Here is a 22,577-nt window from a genome sequence, read left to right as displayed (position 1 = left end):
GGTTGAATTATTAAATGGTGAGGGGGTAAGTTTAAAGGAGATTTATTCTGCAATTTGTCCTTCCTCCTCCCCCACCCCACACGCACGCACGCGTGCTCGCTCACTCGCTCGGTGCCTGGGAGGCAGAGGATGTTGATATAACATTTGAGGCATTTTGAAATGTGAATGCGGATGATGTACAAACATGACATTAATTAGATTGGCACAGGCAGAGTGGGCCGAAGGGCCTGTACTATTCTTTGTTTTAATGATGTGTGCAGAAAGCAGCTGAACAAATGCTTGGAGGAAGAGCCCAATTGTGATTGACTCTTGGGAAGTAAGGCAGCCAATAAAAGGATATTCAATTTTTAAGAGTGGCTATTTTGGAACAGCCATAGTGGAGTAGCCAGGGCAGCACTGGGATATTGAAGCTTCAGTGAGCAGAGGTTGCAGGGCTACAGCAGGTGAAATTAAGTTAAGGCATTCGAGATGGCAGTGAAGGTCATCTTGTGCTCCTCTACAGGATGTGGGAAATCAGTGAATCATCAGGTGTCTCTGACGACTACACATGGAGTTGCAACTCCTGATTGAGCAGATCAAGAAGCTGTACTTTCAACTGGATATACATTCATAGTATTTGGGATGTGAGGACATCATCGATAAGAGCTTAAGTGAGATAGTCTCGCAGAGCAGGTTGGAACTGGGTGGTGTTATGAGCCCAGAGGATCCCAAAACCCAGCAGCAATAGATATTCACTAAGACAAATTATTACTTTTTAAAAGAAGTTCCCTTCAATTATCTTTAAACATGAAAATAGAATCAAACTTTAAGTTATTAACCTAACAACCCTCTTCTAATTCTAAACGCACGTGTATGTAATGTGTGTGTAAGTTCAGAAATGTTCTTTGGTTCACAGTTCAATCTCACTTCCCAATCCTCCAAGTTCACTGGTTGCAGGTAATTCCTGTACTGTTCACAGAATTTAACATTTATAAAGTTCACCAGGCTTTGGTGCTCGAAAGGTAAACGGTTACCGCTCAGGAAGGTTCTTGGCGGTTTTCAGAGAGAGATATTTGTTGTTCCAGGACATCCACAACTGATGTATTTTAATCAATCTCCTCAGTGCCTTGTTGACAAAAATTACCCCATCAGGGTTCTCTAGATGATAACGTCTTTCATTCAGGTCACCACAGAGTTCCTTTTTGTTTCTCTTATTCCAAGTGAAACATTAGACAGCCAGTCCTCTCTTCTTGCATGAACCACAAGGGCTTCAACCAGGCTGTCTTCCAAAAGCTTTCCATCTTGTTCTATTTCAGTCCCAGCAACTTCTGCTGGCTGACACTTGTCAAGTGACCTCTGCTTCTCTTTCTCTCACACTCTGAGAGAAAGCCTGTTTAACTCTCTCTGCTTACAAAACCACAAGTTCTTTTATACATGATCAATTTTAAAATCTTGATAAACAATATCCTATCATATTATTAGTACCTCTGATATTAATTTGCAGATTATATTCTTGTAATATTAAACTCTAGTTTAACAATCTTCTGTTTCTATTCTTCATTTTATACAAAAACACCAGAGGATTGTGGTCAATGAATATCACAATTGGTTCATGAGAGAAAATTCTGCAGAGCAATATGATTAGTTGTTTTTCAAAAGAGGAAAATTGAATTTTTTTAAAAGTAGGTAACTGGATGGTCAATTTCATTGTTTTTGTAATAAAACTGCACCTGCTGCTCCCACACTGGAATTCACTGCGAAAGAAAATGTTTTGTCAAAATCAGGAGATTTTAACATAGGACAATGGCATAGAGGCATCTCCTTTAAATTTTCTAAAGCTGTCTGACAAACTTTTTTTAAAATTTTTTTATTTTTCACACCATAAATCACATTAGCCATGATACACACTTTTTCTTTTTCACACATGTACAGTGACTTTTTCTCTTCCCCCCCCCCTCCCTCCTCCCAAGCCACCCCCCCACCCCCCCTCCCATCCATTTTAGGTATACAATCTAGGTTACATTAAACCAGTCAGACAATGTTGTCATTCAACAAAAATACACCAGAAATTCTACTGAGTCCATTCTTTTCTTTCCTTCTCCTTCCATCAACTTAGGTAATGTTTGTCCCCGGTAGGTTTTCGCTATTGTATTTAATGTAAGGCTCCCATATTTGTTCGAATATTTCAATATTATTTCTTCAACTATATGTAATTTTTTCTAATGGAATACATTTATTCATTTCTATATACCATTGTTGTATTTTCAAATTATCTTCCAATTTCCAGGTTGACATAATACATTTTTTTGCTACGGCTAGAGCTATCTTAACAAATCTTTTTTGTGCATCCTCCAAATCAATTCCAAATTCTTTGTTTTTTATGTTACTTAGGAGAAAGATCTCTGGATTCTTTGGTATATTGATTTCTGTTATTTTATTTAATATCTGATTGAGATCTTCCCAAAATTTTTCTACTCTCTCACATGTCCAGATTGCATGAATTGTTGTTCCCATTTCTTTTTTTCATCGAAAACATCTATCAGATACTGTTGGGTCCCATTTATTTAACTTTTGAGGTGTAATGTATAGTCTGTGTAACCAATTACATTGTATCATACGTAGCCTCGTATTTATTGTATTTCTCATCGTTCCAGAACATAGTTTCTCCCATGTTTCGTTTTTTATCTTTATATTTAAATCTTGTTCCCATTTTTGTTTAGTTTTACCATTTGTTTCCTCATTCTCCTTTTCTTGCAGTTTAATATACATATTTGTTATAAATCTTTTGATTGACATTGTATCTGTAATCACATATTCAAGGTTACTTCCCTCTGGCAAACTCAAATTGCTTCCTAATTTATCCTTCAAGTAGGATCTCAGTTGGTAATATGCCAGCGCTGTATCTCCAGTTATATTGTACTTATCTCTCATTTGTTCAAAGGATAAGAATCTATTTCCTGAAAAACAATTTTCTATTCTTTTAATCCCTTTTTTTTCCCATTCTCTAAAGGAAAGGTTATCTATTGTAAAAGGGAGTAACTTATTTTGCGTCAATATTTGTTTTGGTAATTGATAATTTGTTTTATTTCTTTCTACATGAATCTTCTTCCAAATATTGAGGAGATGATGTAATACTGGAGAAGTTCTATGTTGTACCAATTTTTCATCCCATTTATATAATATATGTTCAGGTATCTTTTCCCCTATTTTATCTAATTCTAATCTCGTCCAGTCTGGTTTTTCCCTTGTTTGATAAAAATCTGATAGGTATCTTAATTGTGCGGCTCTATAATAATTTTTAAAGTTTGGCAATTGTAAGCCTCCTTGTTTATGCCATTCTGTTAATTTATCTAGTGCTATCCTCGGTTTCCCCACTCTCCATAAAAATTTACTTATTATTTTCTTTAACTCTTTGAAGAATTTTTCTGTCAGTTGTATTGGCAATGCCTGAAATAAGTATAATATCCTTGGAAAAATGTTCATTTTAATACAGTTTATCCTTCCTATTAGTGTTAGTGGTAGATCTTTCCATTGCTCTAAATCGTCCTGTAATTTTTTCATTAGTGGATAATAATTGAGTTTATATAATTGGCCTAGATTTTTGTTTATTTGTACACCTAGGTATCTTGTTGCCTGCATTTGCCATCTAAATGGAGATTCCTTCTTAAATTTTGAGAAATCCACATTATTCATAGGCATTGCTTCACTTTTATTTACGTTTATCTTGTAACCCGAGAGTTCTCCATATTCCTTCAATTTCTTATATAATTCTTTTATTGATAGTTCTGGTTCTGTTAAGTACACTATAACATCATCCGCAAATAGACTGATTTTATATTCCTTGTCTTTTATTTTTATTCCTTTTATATTATCTATTCTTATCAATTCTGCTAGTGGTTCTATAGCTAACACAAACAATAAAGGTGATAGTGGGCATCCCTGCCGCGTTGACCTGCTTAAGTTAAATTGCTTTGATACATGTCCATTTACTGTCACTTTCGCTAACGGTCCCTTATATAATGCTTTAATCCAATTAATATACTTCTCCTGTAAACTGAATTTTTGCAATACTTTGAACAAATAATTCCATTCTACTCTGTCGAAGGCCTTCTCTGCGTCTAAAGCAACTGCTACTGCAGGTGTTTTATTTCCTTCTACCGCATGAATTAAGTTAATAAATTTACAAATATTGTCTGTTGTGCGTCTTTTTTTGATAAATCCAGTTTGGTCTAAATTTACCATTTTCGGTACCTGTTCTGCTAATCTGTTTGCTAATAGTTTAGCTATTATCTTATAATCTGTGTTTAGCAAAGATATTGGTCTATATGACGCTGGTGAGAGAGGATCTTTCCCTTGTTTTAGTATTACTGTAATTATTGCTGTTTTACATGAATCTGGTAAGCTTTGTGTTTCATCAATCTGGTTGATTACATCCAGGAGGGGCGGAATTAATAAGTCTTTAAATATTTTGTAGAATTCTATTGGAAATCCATCCTCTCCTGGTGTCTTATTATTTGGTAATTTTTTTTTACTATCTCTTGTATTTCTACTGTTCCAAATGGTTCTGTTAATTTATTTTGTTCCTCTATTTGTAGTTTTGGTAGTTCAATTTTAGTCAAAAATTCATCTATTTTCCCTTCTTTCCCTTCGTTTTCAGTTCGGTATAATTGTTCATAGAATTCTCTAAAGTTTTCCTTAATTTCTTTTGGATTATATGTAATTTGTTTGTCTTTTTTCCTTGATGCCAATACCAATTTCTTAGCTTGTTCTGTCTTAAGCTGCCATGCTAGGATTTTGTGCGTTTTTTCACCTAGTTCATAATATTTCTGTTTTGTCTTCATTATATTCTTCTCTACCTTATATATTTGTAATGTTTCATATTTTATTATTTTATCCGCCAATTCTCTTCTTTTAGTTGTATCTTCCTTCATTGCTAATTTTTTTCTATATTTACTATTTCCCTTTCCAACTGCTCTGTTTCCTGATTATAGTCTTTCTTCATCTTGGTTACATAACTTATTATTTGCCCTCTAATGAATGCTTTCATTGCATCCCATAGTATAAACTTATCTTCCACTGATTCCGTATTTACTTCAAAATACATTTTTAATTGTTTTTCAATAAATTCTCTAAAATCCTGCCTTTTAAGTAGCATGGGGTTTAATCTCCATCTATACATTCTTGGAGGGGTGTCCTCTAGCTTTACTGTCAATATTAAGGGTGAATGGTCCGATAGTATTCTAGCTTTATATTCTGTTTTTCTTACTCTATCTTGCATACGAGCTGATAACAAAAATAGGTCTATTCTTGAGTATGTTTTATGTCTAGCCGAGTAGTATGAATATTCCTTTTCTTTTGGGTTTTATTTCCTCCATATATCCAAAAGTTTCATTTCTTGCATTGATTTAATTATAAATTTGGTTACTTTGTTCTTTCTGTTAATTTTTTTCCCAGTTTTATCCATATTTGAATCCAAATTCAGGTTGACATCCCCTCCTATTAGTATGTTCCCTTGCGTATTAGCTACCTTCAAAAAGATATCTTGCATAAACTTTTGATCTTCTTCGTTAGGTGAATATACATTAAGTAGATTCCAAAACTCCGAATATATCTGACATTTTATCATAACATATCTCCCTGCTGGATCTATTATTTCCTCTTCTATTTTAAATGGCACATTTTTACTAATTAGTATAGCCACTCCTCTTGCTTTTGAATTATACGATGCTGCTGTTACATGTCCTACCCAATCTCTCTTTAATTTCTTGTGCTCCAATTCAGTTAAGTGTGTTTCTTGCACAAATGTTATATCAATTTTTTCTTTTTTCAGTAAATTTAGCAGTTTCTTCCTTTTAATTTGGTTATGTATTCCATTAATATTTAAAGTCATATAGTTCAGTGTAGCCATTTTATACTTTGTTTATCTTCTCTATCCGTTTTTCCATCATTACCTTTCCTCCTTTTCCATTTCTGTTTTCTTATTTTAAACCCTTTATAAGACAACATTCCTACAACATCAAACATTTTCCTTATTCTCCTATTTATATCTTCTTTAGCCCCAATCTCCCCTTCCCCTCCTGAGTTGTCCTTTATCCCTTGTCGGACAACCACATCTCCCCTCTCCATTTGGGTTTGCGAATTCACTCGCAAGCGTCAACTGATTTTGCAGTGACCGCTATTCCCCCCCACCCAGCCCCCCCCAGAAAAGATTTCACTTTTCATATGTAACAAAGGTCACTCTTTTAATTCCCTCCTTATTCTCTCTATTCCATTACCTTCCCTTATTAATTCTTGTCTATACTATCTATATTTTCCTCTAAGTACAGATACATTCACGTATGCACATTATATCTATTCACTCTTATACCTCTTTACCCACATACATATCAATCGTGATCATTTTTACTCTCTTCACCCGTCTTCATCCCTCCGTCTATTTTGTAATTGTTCTGCAAATTTTCGTGCTTCTTCTGGATCCGAGAATAGTCTGTTTTGTTGTCCTGGAATAAATATTTTCAATACCGCTGGATGCTTTAGTATAAATTTATACCCTTTCTTCCATAAAATCGCCTTTGCTGTATTGAACTCCTTTCTCTTCTTTAGGAGTTCAAAACTTATATCTGGATAAATGAAGATTTTATGCCCTTTATACTCCAGTGGCTTGTTGCCCTCTCTTACTTTTTCCATTATCTTCTCCAGTACCTTTTCTCTTGTAGTATATCTTAGGAATTTTACTAAAATAGATCTTGGTTTTTGTTGTGGTTGTGGTTTAAAGGCCAATGCTCTATGTGCCCTTTCTATTTCCATTTCTTGCTGTAGTTCTGGACATCCTAGGATCCTAGGGATCCAATCTTTTATAAACTCCCTCATATTCTTGCCTTCTTCATCTTCCTTAAGGCCCACTATCTTTGTTATTTCTTCTGTTATAATTTTCCATTATATCTATTTTTTGAGCTAGTAGTTCTTGTGTCTCTATAGCTTTTTTATTAGATTCCTCCAATTTCTTTTTTAAGTCCTCTACCACCATTTCTGCTGCTACTGCCCGCTCTTCCATCTTGTCCATTTTCTTTCCCATTTCTGTTAAGGTCATATCTATTTTATTCATTTTCTCTTCTGTGTTGTTTATTCTTCTTCTTAAATCATTAAATTCCTGTGTTTGCCTTTCTTTAAATGACTCCATGTATTCTTTAATAAGAGAAAGTATATCCTTTATCTTGCCTTTCCCTTCTTCTATTTCACTGTACTCTTCCTCTTCCTCTTCTCCTTCTTCTTCCTCTGGGTTGGCCATCTGTTGTTTCTTTGTTGCCCTTTTCTTCTCTTCTTTCTTGTTTCCATTGTCTTTTGTGTTCTCTTCTTGCTGCAGGTGTTCTGCAGCTGTCGTTGCCGGCTGTGGAGATCGACTCCCCAGCTGGTCCCCCCTCCCGTCGGTGTGTTTTTTTTCATGCGCATGCGCGGTTGCGCACTTTTACTCGGCTCAGCGAGCCATTTTTGTAGTCCACTTTCTACCGACCTGAGGGAGCGGGTTTCTCTCTCCACCGCGGGCCTCTTCGAACAGGTAAGGCCTTCTCCTTCTTCTTCCGTTGTCTTCTCTTCCTACCGTTGATTTCGATTTTTCTTTTTTGTCGCCATCTTCTTTCCACCTTTATACTCACTTTTCTTTAACTTTTATTTCTGTGCCTTTGTGTTTTCCTTTGTTTTTCCCGACTTTTCTGGAGAGTGCTGGAGTTCACCGTCCGGCCACTACTCCATCACGTGACTCCTCACATCGCTGTCTGACAAACTTTAGTCTACAGAAATTTCTCCCCTTCAAAAGGTTAGTTAAAGGAAGAGCAACCTCAGCAAAATTTCTGCAAAACTTTCTATTATATTCTGCCATACCTAAAAACCTTCTCGCTGCTTTCTTGCCATTGGGAATAGGAAACTCAGAAATTGCATTCACCTTAGCTTGAATAGGTGCAACTTTGCTTTTGATAATCTTGCAAACAATTTGTCCAATTCTCTTAGATATTCTTCCTGTGTTATCACTTTTTGTGACCAATTCATCTGTATGTTTTAACCCTTGGATTATCAAATTAATCATCCTTTGGAATGTTGCAGGGGCATTTTTCATGCCAAAAGGTAACACATTGTAACTCCATCCGGTTTATAGGGGTACAAAAGCTGAAATATTCTTTCCTCTCTCAGTTAAAGGCACACACACCAGTAACCCTTGAACAAATCCAACTTGGTAAGAAATTTAGCTTTTCCAATTTTATCAATACAATCATCTATTTTCGGAATAGGGTAAGCATTTGTTTTAGTTACTGCATTAACCTTCCTATAATCTGTACAGAACCTAATAGTTCCATCTTGTTTTGGTACCAGAGTACAAGGAGAACTCCAATCTGAGTTCGAAGGTCTAATAATATAATTTCTTATATATTCCACTTCCTGATCTACGATTTTACTCTTCCGAATGTTTATTCTATATGGGTGTTGTAGAGGTAGGAGAAGCAAGTCCCATAAAACATCACTGATAACCTTTTTTGAACATCAGGGAACAAATTTGTACATTTCAAAATTAATTCTTTCAACTGCATCTGCTCTTGTGACTTAAGATGGTATAACTTTTCCTCCAAATTTTCCAAAATTGCTGAGTTAGACAGGTGCACAGGAAACATGGTTTCTTTAAGGCTACCCTCACAAGATTCTATTTCCATAATCTTGTGATACATCCTCAATCCTGACAACAACTAACACCTCTGATACAGATTGTTCTCCACTACCCTTATCCTCATAATAAGGTTTCAACATATTTATGTGACAAATCTGAGTTTTATTCCTTCGATCTGGAGTGTTAACAACATAGTTAACATAATTCAGTCGAGAAAACATAGCTCTCAAAGGATTGTCATGTGTTGGAAACAAAATCAAAACTTAACTTCCTACCTTACCCTGAGCCATTTCTAAATTATCTTGAGCCAAAGTCCACACTTTTTGTAACCTATCTTTAAATTTAGAAACATAATCCAGCAAGTCCAACTGCATATCCTCATTAACTCACTGTTCTTTTTATCAACATTAAAGGTCCTCTAACCTGATATCCAAAAGGGCTGAAACCTAATGACTCCTGCACACCCTCCCTTGCTGAAAATAATAATAAATGAATCCCTTCGTCCCAATCGTTTCCAATCTCCAGACAACAAATCCTCATCATATTTTTAAGAGTAGAATGAAATCTTTCCAAAGCTCCCTGAGTTTCAGTAAGGTATGCAGATGAAGTGATCTGTTTTATTCCCAACTCATAAATCAACTGGTGAAACAATCCAGATATAAAGTTAGATCCTTGATCACTCTGGATCTCTTAAGGTAATCCAATAACTGAAAAATCTTTCCAGAGCCTTTACCGCCATTTTGGCTTTAATATTTCTTAATGGTATAGCCTCTGGAAAACTCAACGCTGTACACATAATTGTTAATGTACTGATTCCCAGACTTAGTTTTCGGCAGGGGACCTACACAATCCACAATAACCCTAGTGAAAGGTTCCCCAACAACAGGAATAGGTTGCAATGGAGCCAGTGGAGGACCCTGGTTAGGTTTCCCCACAACCTGACAAAAGTGACATGACCAGCACCAATTTACAACATCCTTCCTCAAACCAGGCCAGAAAAATAGTCTCAAAATCTTATTCATGGTGTACCGTGGACTAGATTTAAAATTTTCTTCCAGTAATTTCTTGGAACAACCACCTGATGAATCACCCCCCCCCCCCCCCCCCAACTCTTCATTAGCAGGAATATCAAGAGGTCTCCATTTTCTCATCAACAATTCACTCTTTAAGTAATAACCACAAGCCATTTCTTTAATCTCCTGTTCAGTTTCTGCTTTGTCCCTTAAGACAACAAGATTTGTATCTGTTTTCTGTTGATGAATTAACTCTTTCCTTGACAAAAATAAATTCTTACTCTCACAATTACTCTGCTCTTTCAAAACTATTTCAGAAGCACTGGGCAAATCTCTATCAACTGGATCTTCCTCAGCTCTCATAGCACATGCAGGATATATCTCACAGTCTATTTCAAACTCATCCTTACCAGGCTGATTTGTTCATCTCAAAACTGACCCAACTTTATCCTCTGCCAAATCATTCCCTTATAAAAACACCTTTAATCAAAGTTGTCTCCCCTGTGTCAGTCTTCTGATCCAGAGTTAAAATACTTTCCAACAACAGTGACTGAGCATCCCCAGTATCTCTAAGAATTTTAACTAGAACCTGTAATTCTCCCTCCTTTACTGAAACCAAGCCCTCTGACACAAAAGGTTTGAAAACATCCATGATACCCTTACCAGGTTTGGAGCATCTGCTCTCCTTAAATTCAACTGTTTGAATATATGCATCTGGTAAAACCTCTTTACTCCTCTCTTTTTCAATACTAGACAATTTGCAATTACATGACCAGGTTTCTTACAAAAATGACATACAAATGCAGAAAGTTCTGTCCATTCCCACCTTACCTTCATCTTTTCTCTTAACATTCTTTCCAGACTTAATTTCAGGCTTATTATTCTGCTCCACATTAACCTACTGAACAGGCTTATTAATTGTTCCACATTCACTCTCTGAAAATGCCTACTATTCTAAAATGTACCTTTGTGAATTAGAGCAAAGTCGACTGCTAATCTAGCCATTTTCTGCCACATCCCCATGTCTTTCTTATCCATTTGGAACACACCTTTTAATATCAGTTCTCTCAATCTGTCAAAATCATTATTTATTCCATTTGAGGTGCACCAATGGTCAAAACATACAGATTTTTTTCAGAGCAAAATCCATGTAAGATTAATTCCATGTTTTCACCAAACTCCTAAATTTTTGTCTATATGCTTCTGGAACCAACTCATAAGCTTTCAGTACTGCTTGTTTAACAGAATCATAATTTGCCACTTGCTCTGTAGTCAAACTAGAGGATGCAATTTATGCTTTTCCTTTCACTACACTTTGGAGCATAAGCGGCTATTTCACTTTTGTCCATCTTGAGCTCTCAGCAACCTTTTTAAAAAGCTGAAAATGTGTATCTATATCTCCCTCATCAAAAGGAGGAACTAGATTTACCTACTAGCCGAAAACCTCTCCCCAGGAGTTACAGCCTCAATTCTCTAACTTCGATCCATCTCAATTTTTAACTTCTCTAATTGAAACTGTCTGTCCCTTTCAATCTTTTCCGTCATATTTTCTTTGTTTTTCATCCTCCCTCTGTTTTTCAGCTATCTCTAACTCGTATTTCTTCTGTTTTTTTTGCTTCCTCTGCCTCATAGTCTCTGTTTTTCAGTCTTCAACTCCCTCTGTTTTTCTTTCTTCTTCCATCCTCCATTTTCCTTTTTCTTCTTCTACCCTCAATTTCTCTATCTCAAATTGCAATTCAACAGATCTATCCTCTTGAAAATTTTCTGTCTTTCTCAACAAATTTTCCCTCACCTATATATTTTCCTATAAGTCTCTGTATTTGTATTTTCCTCATCCAATGCTTGACTTCAGTCATCTTTATTGCCTGAGAAATAACCATCAGTTCCTCTTTTGCTCTGCAGGTTATGGTTGTGACAAAAATGTATCAACATCCATTGCTGCTGTTTTCCCAAACACAAGCTTTAAATTAGCTTGAAAAAAAACAATTAACTAATATTACATAAACTTCAATTTTCGATCTGAACGGATGAGTCCCCATAAAATGTTACGAACCCAGAGACCCCAAAACCCAGCAGCAATAGATATTCACCAAGACAAATGGTTACTTAAACAAAAGTTGCTTTTATTTATCTTTAAACATGAAAATAGAATCAAACTTTAACTTATCACTATTGACTTACTTAACCTAACAACCCCCTTCTAATTCTAAGTGCATATGTATGTAATGTGTGTTTAAGTTCAGAAAAGTTCTTTGGTTCACAGTCCAATCTCACTTCTCATTCCTTCAAGTTCACTGGTTGCAGGTGATTCTTATACTGTGCACAAAATTTAACATATATGAAGTTCACCAGGCTTTGGTGTTTGAATGGTAAATGGTTACCGATCAGGAAGGTTCTTGTCGGTTTTCAGAGAGATATTTGTTGTACATTTACTTCCATCAGCCACTTCAGTGTCTTGGCCAAAAAAATTTGCCCCTTAAGGGTTCTCCAGATGATAATGTCTTTCTTTCAGGTCACCACAGAATTCCTTTTTGTTTCCCTTATTCCAAGTGAAACATTAGATAGTCAGTCCTCTCCTCTTGCATAAACCACAAGGGCTTTGACCAGGCTGTCTTCCAAAATGGGGCTTTCCATAAGCTTGCCTGCTTGTCCTGTTTTAGACCCAGCTGCTGTCTGCTGGCTGTAACACTGTACAAGAGATCTCTGTGTGTGTCTCTCTGACTCACTTAGAGAGAAAGCCTGTTTGACTCTCTCTGCCTGCAAAATTACATTACCCTCTCGGAACAGCAAGCTCCCTTCCAGACAGAAGGCGGATCCGACAAGATCTTTTATCTGTTGTCTTTTGTAAACAACAATCCATTAGTGAAGTCTTTTGAGCACTCTTGCAAAAGCTGTTGGCCCTGATATGTCTAGCATGGGGCAGAGCTCCAGTATTTCAAATAAGATCTTTTTTAGTGTTTGTATGTAACCTCTAACAAACCTTTCCCAATTTATCTCCCAAAAGCATATCTATATACTCTGTCACATTAGTCTTCCTGAAGTCCATGATCATCTCTTTCATCTTGTCCAAGTTTAGATGTGGGTTGTTACCCTCATCTGCAAACATTCTGACTCATCCTTCCACTTCTTCATCTAGGTCTTTTACAAAAATCACAAGAGGGCGTCCCACTAGTCATTGACTTCTAGGCAAAATACTTGCTTTCCACTACTATTCTCTTTTTACATGCAAGCCAATGTTTTATCAACGCAGCCAAGGTTCCATTGATCCCATGCCTCTTGACTTTCTGAACGAGTTTCTCATGGGGAACCTTGTCAAATGCCTTACTAAAATCCATATAGATCTCATCTACCGCCCTACCTTCATTGATTTCCTTTTTGGCCTCCTCAAAACACTCAATTGTCTTGTGAGGCATGACCTTTCCTTCACAAATCCATGGTGACTATTCTTGAATATCCTGTACTTCTCTAGATTATCAAAGATCCTATCATTTAGTTTGCGTGCCACTGATGTAGACTCCCTGGTCTATAATTTCCAGGATTCTCTCTATTACCTTTTTTATCTTCTCTTTCCGTTTTTCCATCATTACCTTTCCTCCTTTTCCATTTCTGTTTTCTTATTTTCAACTCTTTATAAGACAACATTCCTACAACATCTAACATTTTCCTTATTCTCCTATTTCTATCTTATTTATCCCCAATCTCCCCTTCACCTCCTGAGTTGTCCTTTATCCCTTGTCGGACAACCACATCTCCCCTCTCCATTTGGATTTGCGAATCCACTCGCAAGCGTCAACTGATTTTGCAGTGACCGCTATTTCCCCCCACCCCGCCTCCCCCAGAAAAGATTTCACTTTTCATATGTCACAAAGGTCCCTCTTTTAATTCCCTCCTTATTCTCTCTATTCCATTACCTTCCCTTATTAATTCTTGTCTATACTATCTATATTTTCCTCTAAGTACAGATACATTCATGTATGCTCATTGTCTCTATTCACTCTTATACCTCTTTACCTGCATACATATCAATCGTGATCATTTTTACTCTCATTACCCGTCTTCATCCCTCAGTCTATTTTTGTCTTTACCCACATACATATCAGTCGTGATCATTTTAACTCTCATTACCCGTCTTCCTCCCTCAGTCTATTTTTGTAATTGTTCTGCAAATTTTCGTGCTTCTTCTGGATCCGAGAATAGTCTGTTTTGTTGTCCTGGAATAAATATTTTCAATACCGCTGGATGCTTTAGTATAAATTTATACCCTTTCTTCCATAAAATCGCCTTTGCTGTATTGAACTCTTTTCTCTTCTTTAGGAGTTCAAAACTTATATCTGGATAAATGAAGATTTTTTGCCCTTTATACTCCAGTGGTTTGTTGCCCTCTCTTACTTTTTCCATTGTCTTCTCCAGTACCTTTTCTCTTGTAGTATATCTTAGGAATTTTACTACAATAGATCTTGGTTTTTGTTGTGGTTGTGGTTTAGAGGCCAATACTCTATGTGCCCTTTCTATTTCCATTTCATGCTGTAGTTCTGGACATCCTAGGGTCTTAGGGATCCACTCTTTTATAAACTCCCTCATATTCTTGCCTTCTTCATCTTCCTTAAGGCCCACTATCTTTATGTTATTTCTTCTGTTATGGTTTTCCATTATATCTATTTTTTGAGCTAGTAGTTCTTGTGTCTCTTTAGTTTTTTTATTAGATTTCTCCAATTTCTTTTTTAAGTCTTCTACCTCCATTTCTGCTGCTACTGCCCGCTCTTCCATCTTGTCCATTTTTTTTCCCATTTCTGTTAAGGTCATCTCCATTTTAATTATTTTCTCCTCTGTGTTGTTTATTCTTTTTCTTAAATCCTTAAATTCCTGTGTTTGCCATTCTTTAAATGACTCCATGTATCCTTTAATAAGAGCAAGTATATCCTTTACCTTGCCTATCTTTTCTTCTTCTATTTCACCATACTCTTCCTCTTCTTCTTCCTCTGGGTTGACCATCTGTTGTTTCTTTGGTGCCCTTTCCTCCTCTTCTATCTTGTTTCTATTGTCTTCTGTGGTCTCTTCTTGCTGCAGGTGTTCTGCAGCTGTCGTTGCCGGCTGTGGAGATCGACTCCCCAGCTGGTCCCCCCTCCCGTCGGTGTGTTTTTTTTCATTCGCATCGCGCATGCGCGAAACTTCGCGCATGCGCGGTTGCGCACTTTTGCTCGGCTCTGCGAGCCATTTTTGTAGTCCATTATTTACCGACCTGAGGGAGCGGGTTTCTCTCTCCGCAGCGGGCCTCTTCGGACAGGTAAGGCCTTCACCTTTTTCCTCCTTTGTCTTCTCTTCCTCTCTTCTTACCGTTGCTTTCGACTTTTCTTTTTTTGTCGCCATCTTCTTTCCACCTTTATACTCACTTTTCTGTAACTTTTATTTCTGTGCCTTTGTGTTTTCTCTTGTTTTTCCCGACTTTTCTGGAGAGGGCTGGAGTTCACCGTCCGGCCACTACTCCATCGCGTGACTCCTCCCTCTCTATTACCTTTTTTAAACAAGGGTAACGCATTTGCCATTCTCCGATCCTTCGGCACCTCCCCTGTGACCAAGGAAGACTTGAAGGTCATAGCCAGTGCCCTAGCCATCTTCCCTCCCTTCCCATAGCAACCTAGGGTATATTGTGTCCGACCTCAGGGACTTGTTAATCATAACATTTTTAAGAAGATTGAACACTTCCTCTTCTTTAATATCAACATCGTCCAGCATACAAGTTTGTTCTATTCCAACCTCACCCTGATCAAGGCCCCTTTCTCTTGTGAATACTGAAACAACATATTCATTTTGGGCCTCCCTAACCTACTCCACCTCCAGGCACATCAGACTTTATTGTCATGAACAAGTCATGAAATTCAGTGTTTTGCGGCTATATCATAGTGCAAACTTTCATAATCTAATTTTGTTACTATAAATAAAAAAAAAAGTAATGAAAAGCCAGTGTCTTTGTTTCATTAATTATTCACAAATCTGATGGAAGTGGGAAAGAAGCTGTCTGTGTGCTATCTTAGGCTCCTGTACCTTTTTCTCGATGGTAGCAGAGTGAACAGGCACGGCCTCCTTTGTTGCTTCCTTTATCCTTTCTGTTGCCTCCTTTATCCTTGAGTGGCCCCACCTTTATTCCCATCATTCTTCTGTTCTTCACATACACATACAGGTAGAATGACTTGGGGTTCTCCTTAATCCTACTTGCCAAGGCTTTCTCAGGCCCCCTTCAAGCTCTCCTAAGTCCTTTCTTAAGCTCCTTCCTGGCTACTATATAATTGTCATGTACCCTTCCTGCTTTCTAAACTTAATGCATGCTTCCTTCTCCATCCTAACAAATTGGTTCACCTACTGTTCCCTTTTCCTACCCTATTTTTCTGTCCCAGTGAGATAAAGCTATCTTGAATCCAGCACATGGTCCCTAAACTTCCTTCTCATTAGTTCTGTGCCTTCACCCTTGACCATCTATTTCCAATGTATTGTGACGAGTTTCTGCCTCATCCCATCAGAATTAGCCCCAATTTAACACTTACCCATTTTGTCTCCTTTTCTCCTTGTCCCTAACCCTATGCTAAAACTCAGGGAGTTGTGGTCACTCTCACTGAAATGCTCCCCTTCTGAGAGGTCCGCCACCTGACCAGGTTCATTGTCCGGAATTAGATCCAGTGTGGTCACTCCTCTCATCGGCTGGTCCACATACTGTGTCAGGAATCCTTGAACACACCTGACAAATTCAGCCCCATGTATCCCTCTTGCATTTAGAAGTGCCAGTCAATATTAGGGAAGTTGAAGTCTCCCATATCAACACCCTTGTAATTTTTGCACCACTTCAAAATCTGCTCGTTTATCTATTCCTCAGTGTCCTAAGGGCTATTTTGGGGTCTATAGACTACAGTGATTGCTCCTTTCCTATTTCTGACTTCCATCCACACTGACTCCGTTGACACTACCTCTCCAGTATCTTCCCTATCTATAACTGGAATACTAAACCTGCCCAGTAATGCTACCCGCACCCCACCTTCTTTAACCTCCCATCCTATTCCTTTTAAAACATCTAAACCCTGCATCAGCCAATCCTGCCCTTCATCCAGACAAGTCTCTGTGACGTCCATTGTAGTTCCACATACTGATCCTTGCTCTATTCATCCCTTTGTTCCTAGTACTCATAGTGCTGGAAATGGGCTCATTTCAAACCTTTAACTGGCTACATTTATGTTTTGTCCCCTTTCTGATCTTCCTCACAAATGCAGAACACATTCTGCCCTATTCTTTGCACTTGCGTCTGGTTCCCATTCCCTTGCCAAGCTACTTTAAACATTCCCCAATAACTGTGGCAAACCTGCCTGCCAGGATATTGGTCCCTTTCCAGTTCAGATGCAGCCTGCCCTCTTTGTAGATGCCCGACCTTCCCCAGAGGATGATCCACAAATCTGAACCTGCACCAACACTTCAGACATGCATTCATCTGCCACGCTTCCTTTTCCTACCCTAACTGGTACAGGCAGCATTCTTGAGATTTCCACCTTTGAGGTTCTGCTTTTCAAACTCTTTCCCAACTTTTTTTTAGCATTCTCAGGACCTCATTCGTACTCCTACTTATGTCATTGGTCTCCACGTGGACTACATCATCTGACTGCTCATCCTCCTACCTGAGAATGCTGTGGACTCGATCAGAGATGTCACTGAACCTGGCACCTAGGAGGCAACATACCATCCAGAAGCCTTGATCTCGATCATAGAATCTCCAATTTGTTTGCCCAATCACTATAACTCTCCTCTTCTCCCCCTTCCTTTCTGAGCCGAAGGGCCGGTCTCTGTGCCAGAGACGTGATCACTACCACTTGTCCCTGATCGATCGTAACCCCTAACAGTATCCAAAACATTTACTTATTGTTCAGGGGAACAGCCACAGGGGTGCTCTGCACTGTCTGTCTATTCCCTTTCCTTCAGCTACTTGCCTCCTGATCTTTGGGGATAGAAGCTCCTGTCTATCGTGGCCTCTGCCTCTCTAATGAAACTGCATCTCCTTGGAGACCGAGTTAGGGAAATGGAGCTGGATGCACCTTTTATCAGTGTAGTCATCAGGGACAATTGTGCTGTTCCAGATTTCTCACATCCTATATTTGGAGCACTCTACAGCCCTAACTATTGTTTGTTTAAAAGCAAAGCTCTTACCTGACCTTTGCTTACCTGAAAGAAGCTAGTCCTCAGTTTCTTCTCGCCGAAGCCTTGCAAGCCAAAGCCACTCCTACCTTGAGCCACTCAAACTTGCCGCTCCTCACTGGAGCCAAGATTATTGAGGCAAATAAAAGATCATGTCTTATCTGACCTTATTAATTCTTGGTCTTCTCGTTGAAGCTACAACATCTGCTCCTCAAACCCAGCAGCCTCTCTCACAATGGCATCAGCAAAATGCTGCATTGCTGAGGCCCAGCTCTTGTTAAATAGCTCCTTTCCTTCTTTGATTCTTTCAAGATCAAGATTCAGTTTACTGTCATAATAATAAAATAGTGTCATATTACATGAAATTCCTTTTTACCTGCAGAAAGGCAGACAGATTCACCACTGGCAGGAATTGCCTAAGTGCCACTTATATTTAGAATTACAGTCAGTCAGAGAGTGAGAGAGAGAAGCAAAAGAGAGTCCAACCATTGGCAACCTGAGTTCCAAATCCCAACCTCCGATACGATCAGGCACCCTTGGCACCTCCTTGCATCCCGGTTGTAATACCTGGTGCTCCTCTAGTGAATTGGAGCCAGTCTCCAGCAGTCCGCAGCCCAGCATGAATCTCCCAACAGCAGTCTCTAGCAGCCCACAGGTTCCTCACCTCGAGTTGCCAGGAGTCCTCAGCCGCAAAGCCCCCTTACTGGTCTGCCACCATGGTCACCGTCACCGGGGTCATCTCCTCCACTTCTCCCTCTCAGTGCACGATCTTCCTGTCCTCTGGTGCCCTACTCCATCCTCCACTTCCCCGGAGCCTGCAGCCCCTTGTGGCTGCTGCTAATTAGTAGGTGCTGCCATCTTGGGCACAGACCTGCGGTCGTAGGATTTGAAATCAACCCCCCCACCGTCGGCTCCCTCAATTGGCTGATCAAAGTCTGTGTGGAGCTGACAGCAGTCAACTGGGTGGCTGGACTCCATGGGAGTGCTGCATGTCTGTTTCCTCACTCCCTGTGAGTCCCCACCACCGGTAACACTTCAGCACTGCTATCTTTTGATTAATTAGGCATGTCAGGAGCAAAGTAATATTTTAATGTTCTTGCAAGAAATTTGCTGCAGCATATGCAAGATTAGCTGGTTACTCTATATCCTGGAAATGTCAAGTGTGCATGTATTATTGTTTAATTTCTTATAGAGAAGAACAAATCTGGGAACAGAAGGAAGATTGGAATGATCAATATGCAAACAACAGTCCAACAGATAAAGTTAGTTATTCTGCAGAAAATCCAGTACCTAATGGAGGGAATAGGGTAAGTTATGTGTCTTCAATAAAGTTATTTATTGAATTAGAAGTTTTGGAGATGGGGAAGAAGAAAGTGATTTTTTTTGTTAGTTTTTGTTTTTTTTTTCACATGTTGATGCTGCACAGATCTGTAACCTGTCTAATTTAAATTAAGATTTTACCAAGCTTTTCTGATACTTTCTTTGTGTGAATTGCTTTGCTGATAAGAAATACAGTGATTGATTCTTAGTTTGATAACTACTTGTTGATTCATGTAATGGTGGAGTTGGGATTCAGTCATTCAATTAATTTTCATCACCAAATGAACATGTAACGCGGTTGGTTGCACTCAGGGACAAGTGAGGAGTACAAACACGCTTTTAATAGCTTACAATCAATGGCCGGTCGACACAATAGACCCCGGGTGAATCTGAGGTAAGGCGGGAAAACCAGGGTTTATATTGGTGAAGGTGGAGGCAAGGAGCCAGCCATCTGAACAATACACAGGCAGTGAATTCCAGTTCACTGCAAACATGTTAAATTTCAACTTCTTGTGCAACTCTTAGCGGAGAATGCACCTGAAGAAGCCTAAGGGAACGTACACACTCGCAGTGTGGGAGGTTAAGATCTGAAATTTATTGAGGCTGGAAAAGCTCTTTTTATAGAGTTAGAGTTCCCGCTGTTTGATTGGCTGACATCAGCCGCATGAATAACAATAGCGGGCGGGAACATTCTTGCATGTTAATACCCTTCTTCCCCAGCCTGTTATTGATCTGTTAGCTGGGCGGCTTGGCCAGTGCTATTTTAGGGCTGCTGGTCTTGTTCTGTTCCAGCTTTCAACCGTGCTGATTTGCTGTGTTAAGGACTGCGTTATTGTTGCTGTTTACTACCATGCGCCGGCTTGATCTCCACAGTGGCAGTCCTCCACACGTGCATATTGCAGAGAGCAAGGATCATTTGCACCAATTCCAATGGGATGCCATTAAATAATGGACATCCATTTATAAAATTAGCTGTCTACCGTCTCCTGTTGAAGTTAATATGCCAACTTGCCCTGGATCTCACACTCTTTGGTCAAGTCTCCTGAGTGGGACATGTGCAGTGCCTCCATTAATAGGTTTGTTACAGCTTCAAAAAAATATAACTTGTGTTGGTCAGACAGGATCTGCCTTTGAATAAGCCATGCTGGCTGGCTATCTCTGATCAATGCTCACTTTTCTAAGTAATCGTGAATCATTTCCCTCAGAAATTTTATCTTTTTACTACTCCACTACAGATGTTACACTCGTAGGTCTATAATTGCCAGGCTTTTCTTTGCTGCTCTTTCTGATAAAGGGAATATATTTGTCATCCTCCAGTCTTCTGCCTGCTCATGCTACACGTATCTTGACTCCATCCTCTTTCCCCTTGTCCATGCCCTTTACCTCTTTGACAACTTCCAATTTCACCAGGCCCAATTATCTGACTTTTCGCCTTGTTTAGTCTCTGTACCACTATATTCCCCGTCAGTAAGGTCTGAGAGCCCACTACACTTCTTGGAAAAATATTGCATCAACTTCCTTCCAACAAAGCTTTTATCTGCTTGGCAGAAAATGCTATCACCTTCAATAATTTCCCTTTTGACACTTCTCATTTCCTTGAAAAAAAGTGTAACCAGCTACTACACCTGCCTTTTGTTGGCTTTGTGGAACAGTGTTTGTCCCTGCACCACTCCCCAACTTTCTTCCTCTGCTACATTGATACTGCATTGGGACTTCTTACTGCACCCATGTAGAACTTGTCAATTTTATCAACTTTATCATTAAATCTCCACCCTGCTCTGAAATTTACCTGGACCATCTCACAGATATCTCTATATCTCTTTTCTTGATTTGCCTCCATCTCAGGAGACCTGCTATATTCATACATTTGCCACAAACTCACAACTGCCTCATCTGCACTTTGTCCCAGCTTCTCCTCCATCACATCTCCTCAACAGATGAGCTTATCATTTCAGGACATCTAAAATGACCTCCCCTCCACTGTAGTCAGTTGAACCATCTACTCCATTTTCCTTGTCTTGGAGTTCTTTGCTTACTCTCCCCTTCCTCCAAACAGAACGGGGAAAGGGTTTCCCTCTTCTTCATCTTTCACTCCATCAGTCGCTGCATTCAGTACATCACCCTCCATCACTTCTGCAGGCTGCAACTAGACCCCATCATCAGGCACATCTAACCCTCCCCACTCCTTTCCACAAGGATCACTCCACTTCACACACAGGAAATGTAATACTTGGTCCTGCATCCCTCCCCATCACCATCCAGGGACTCAAACAGCCCATCCATACGAAGTGAAGATTCACCTGCACCTCCTCTATCCTCATCCACTGAATTCAGTAATCTCAATGTGGTCTCCTGCAGATTGGTGAGATCAAATGCAGACATTATTTTACAGAGCAATTGCACTGTCCACAGTGGGATCCCTCCAATTTCAACTCCCATTCCTGTTCCCACCCTGACGACTGTTCTGCGCCTTCTCCACTTCCAGAGTTAAACAAGAAAGTCTGCAGACACTGTGATTGCCGGTCAATACACAAACGTGCTGGAGAAAGTCAGCAGGTCCTGCAGCATTCTTTATGTAGCAAAGATTCATAACCAATGCTTTGGGCCTGAGCCTTTTGTCAACATATGAGCAGAAAGCAGACAGGTGCCTGAATAAATTGGTGAGGAAGGGGCAGGGGCAGGGGGAGGAGCACAGACCCACAGGAAGGAGATCAAGTTGGATATGGGTGGGAGAGCACAAGAGAAAAATCTTCAAAGTGATGGAGGAGGGGATAATTCTGAATGGAGAGGCAAAGAAATGGGAAGCTGGATGAAAGAAGACGGAGGGTCAGAGAGAGAGAAGCAGGAGGGGTCTGAAGGAGAAGTTGATGTTAATGGATCTGCTTGGATGTGCCCACGTGGAATATTAAGTGTAAAAAAATTTTTTTGTGTTTGGTGACGTACCAAATCTTTGATAACCAATGATTACAGACCACCAATGAAAAGAGCATCCCTCCTTCTCTATCCTCTGCTTTCTTCCACTAAGCCAATTTTGAATCTTTAACAGTCTAGCTCACTTTGGCTCCCATTTGAATTAGCCTTCCAGGCTAATCTACTCCAAGGAGCCTTGCGAAAGACATTGCTAAAGTTTATGTAGATAACATCCACTGCCCTGCCCTCATCAATCCGCTTTGTTACCATCTCAAAAAGATTATCGTACTAGGACCATAGACCATTATAGCACAGAAAAGGGCCCCTTCGGCCCATCTGGTCCCTGCCAAACTATTATTCTGCCTAAACCCATTGACTTGCAGTTCTTAGAATTCTTCTTTCTTTGGCTTGGCTTCGCGGACGAAGATTTGTGGAGGGGTAAATGTCCACGTCAGCTGCAGGCTCGTTTGTGGCTGACAAGTCCGATGCGGGACAGGCAGACACGGTTGCAGGGGAAAATTGGTTGGTTCAAA

General features: G+C 39.3%; 1 protein-coding gene across 2 annotated transcripts in view; it reads left to right on the top strand.

The window, feature by feature from the left end:
* cep152 (centrosomal protein 152) overlaps positions 1-22,577 on the top strand; it is a 213,821-nt gene that overhangs the window by 17,473 nt on the left and 173,771 nt on the right. For both annotated transcript variants that reach the window (XM_069911317.1, XM_069911318.1), the window contains exon 4: positions 19,007-19,121. In XM_069911317.1, the coding sequence (XP_069767418.1) occupies positions 19,007-19,121 (115 nt within the window). The remainder of the gene's footprint in view (positions 1-19,006; positions 19,122-22,577) is intronic.

This window comes from Narcine bancroftii, chromosome 14 (genome assembly GCF_036971445.1).
Source record: "Narcine bancroftii isolate sNarBan1 chromosome 14, sNarBan1.hap1, whole genome shotgun sequence".
In the NCBI taxonomy this organism is placed as follows: domain Eukaryota; kingdom Metazoa; phylum Chordata; class Chondrichthyes; order Torpediniformes; family Narcinidae; genus Narcine; species Narcine bancroftii.
Note: the sequence above shows the minus strand (reverse complement) of the source record. Positions and strands in the feature narration are given on the sequence as shown.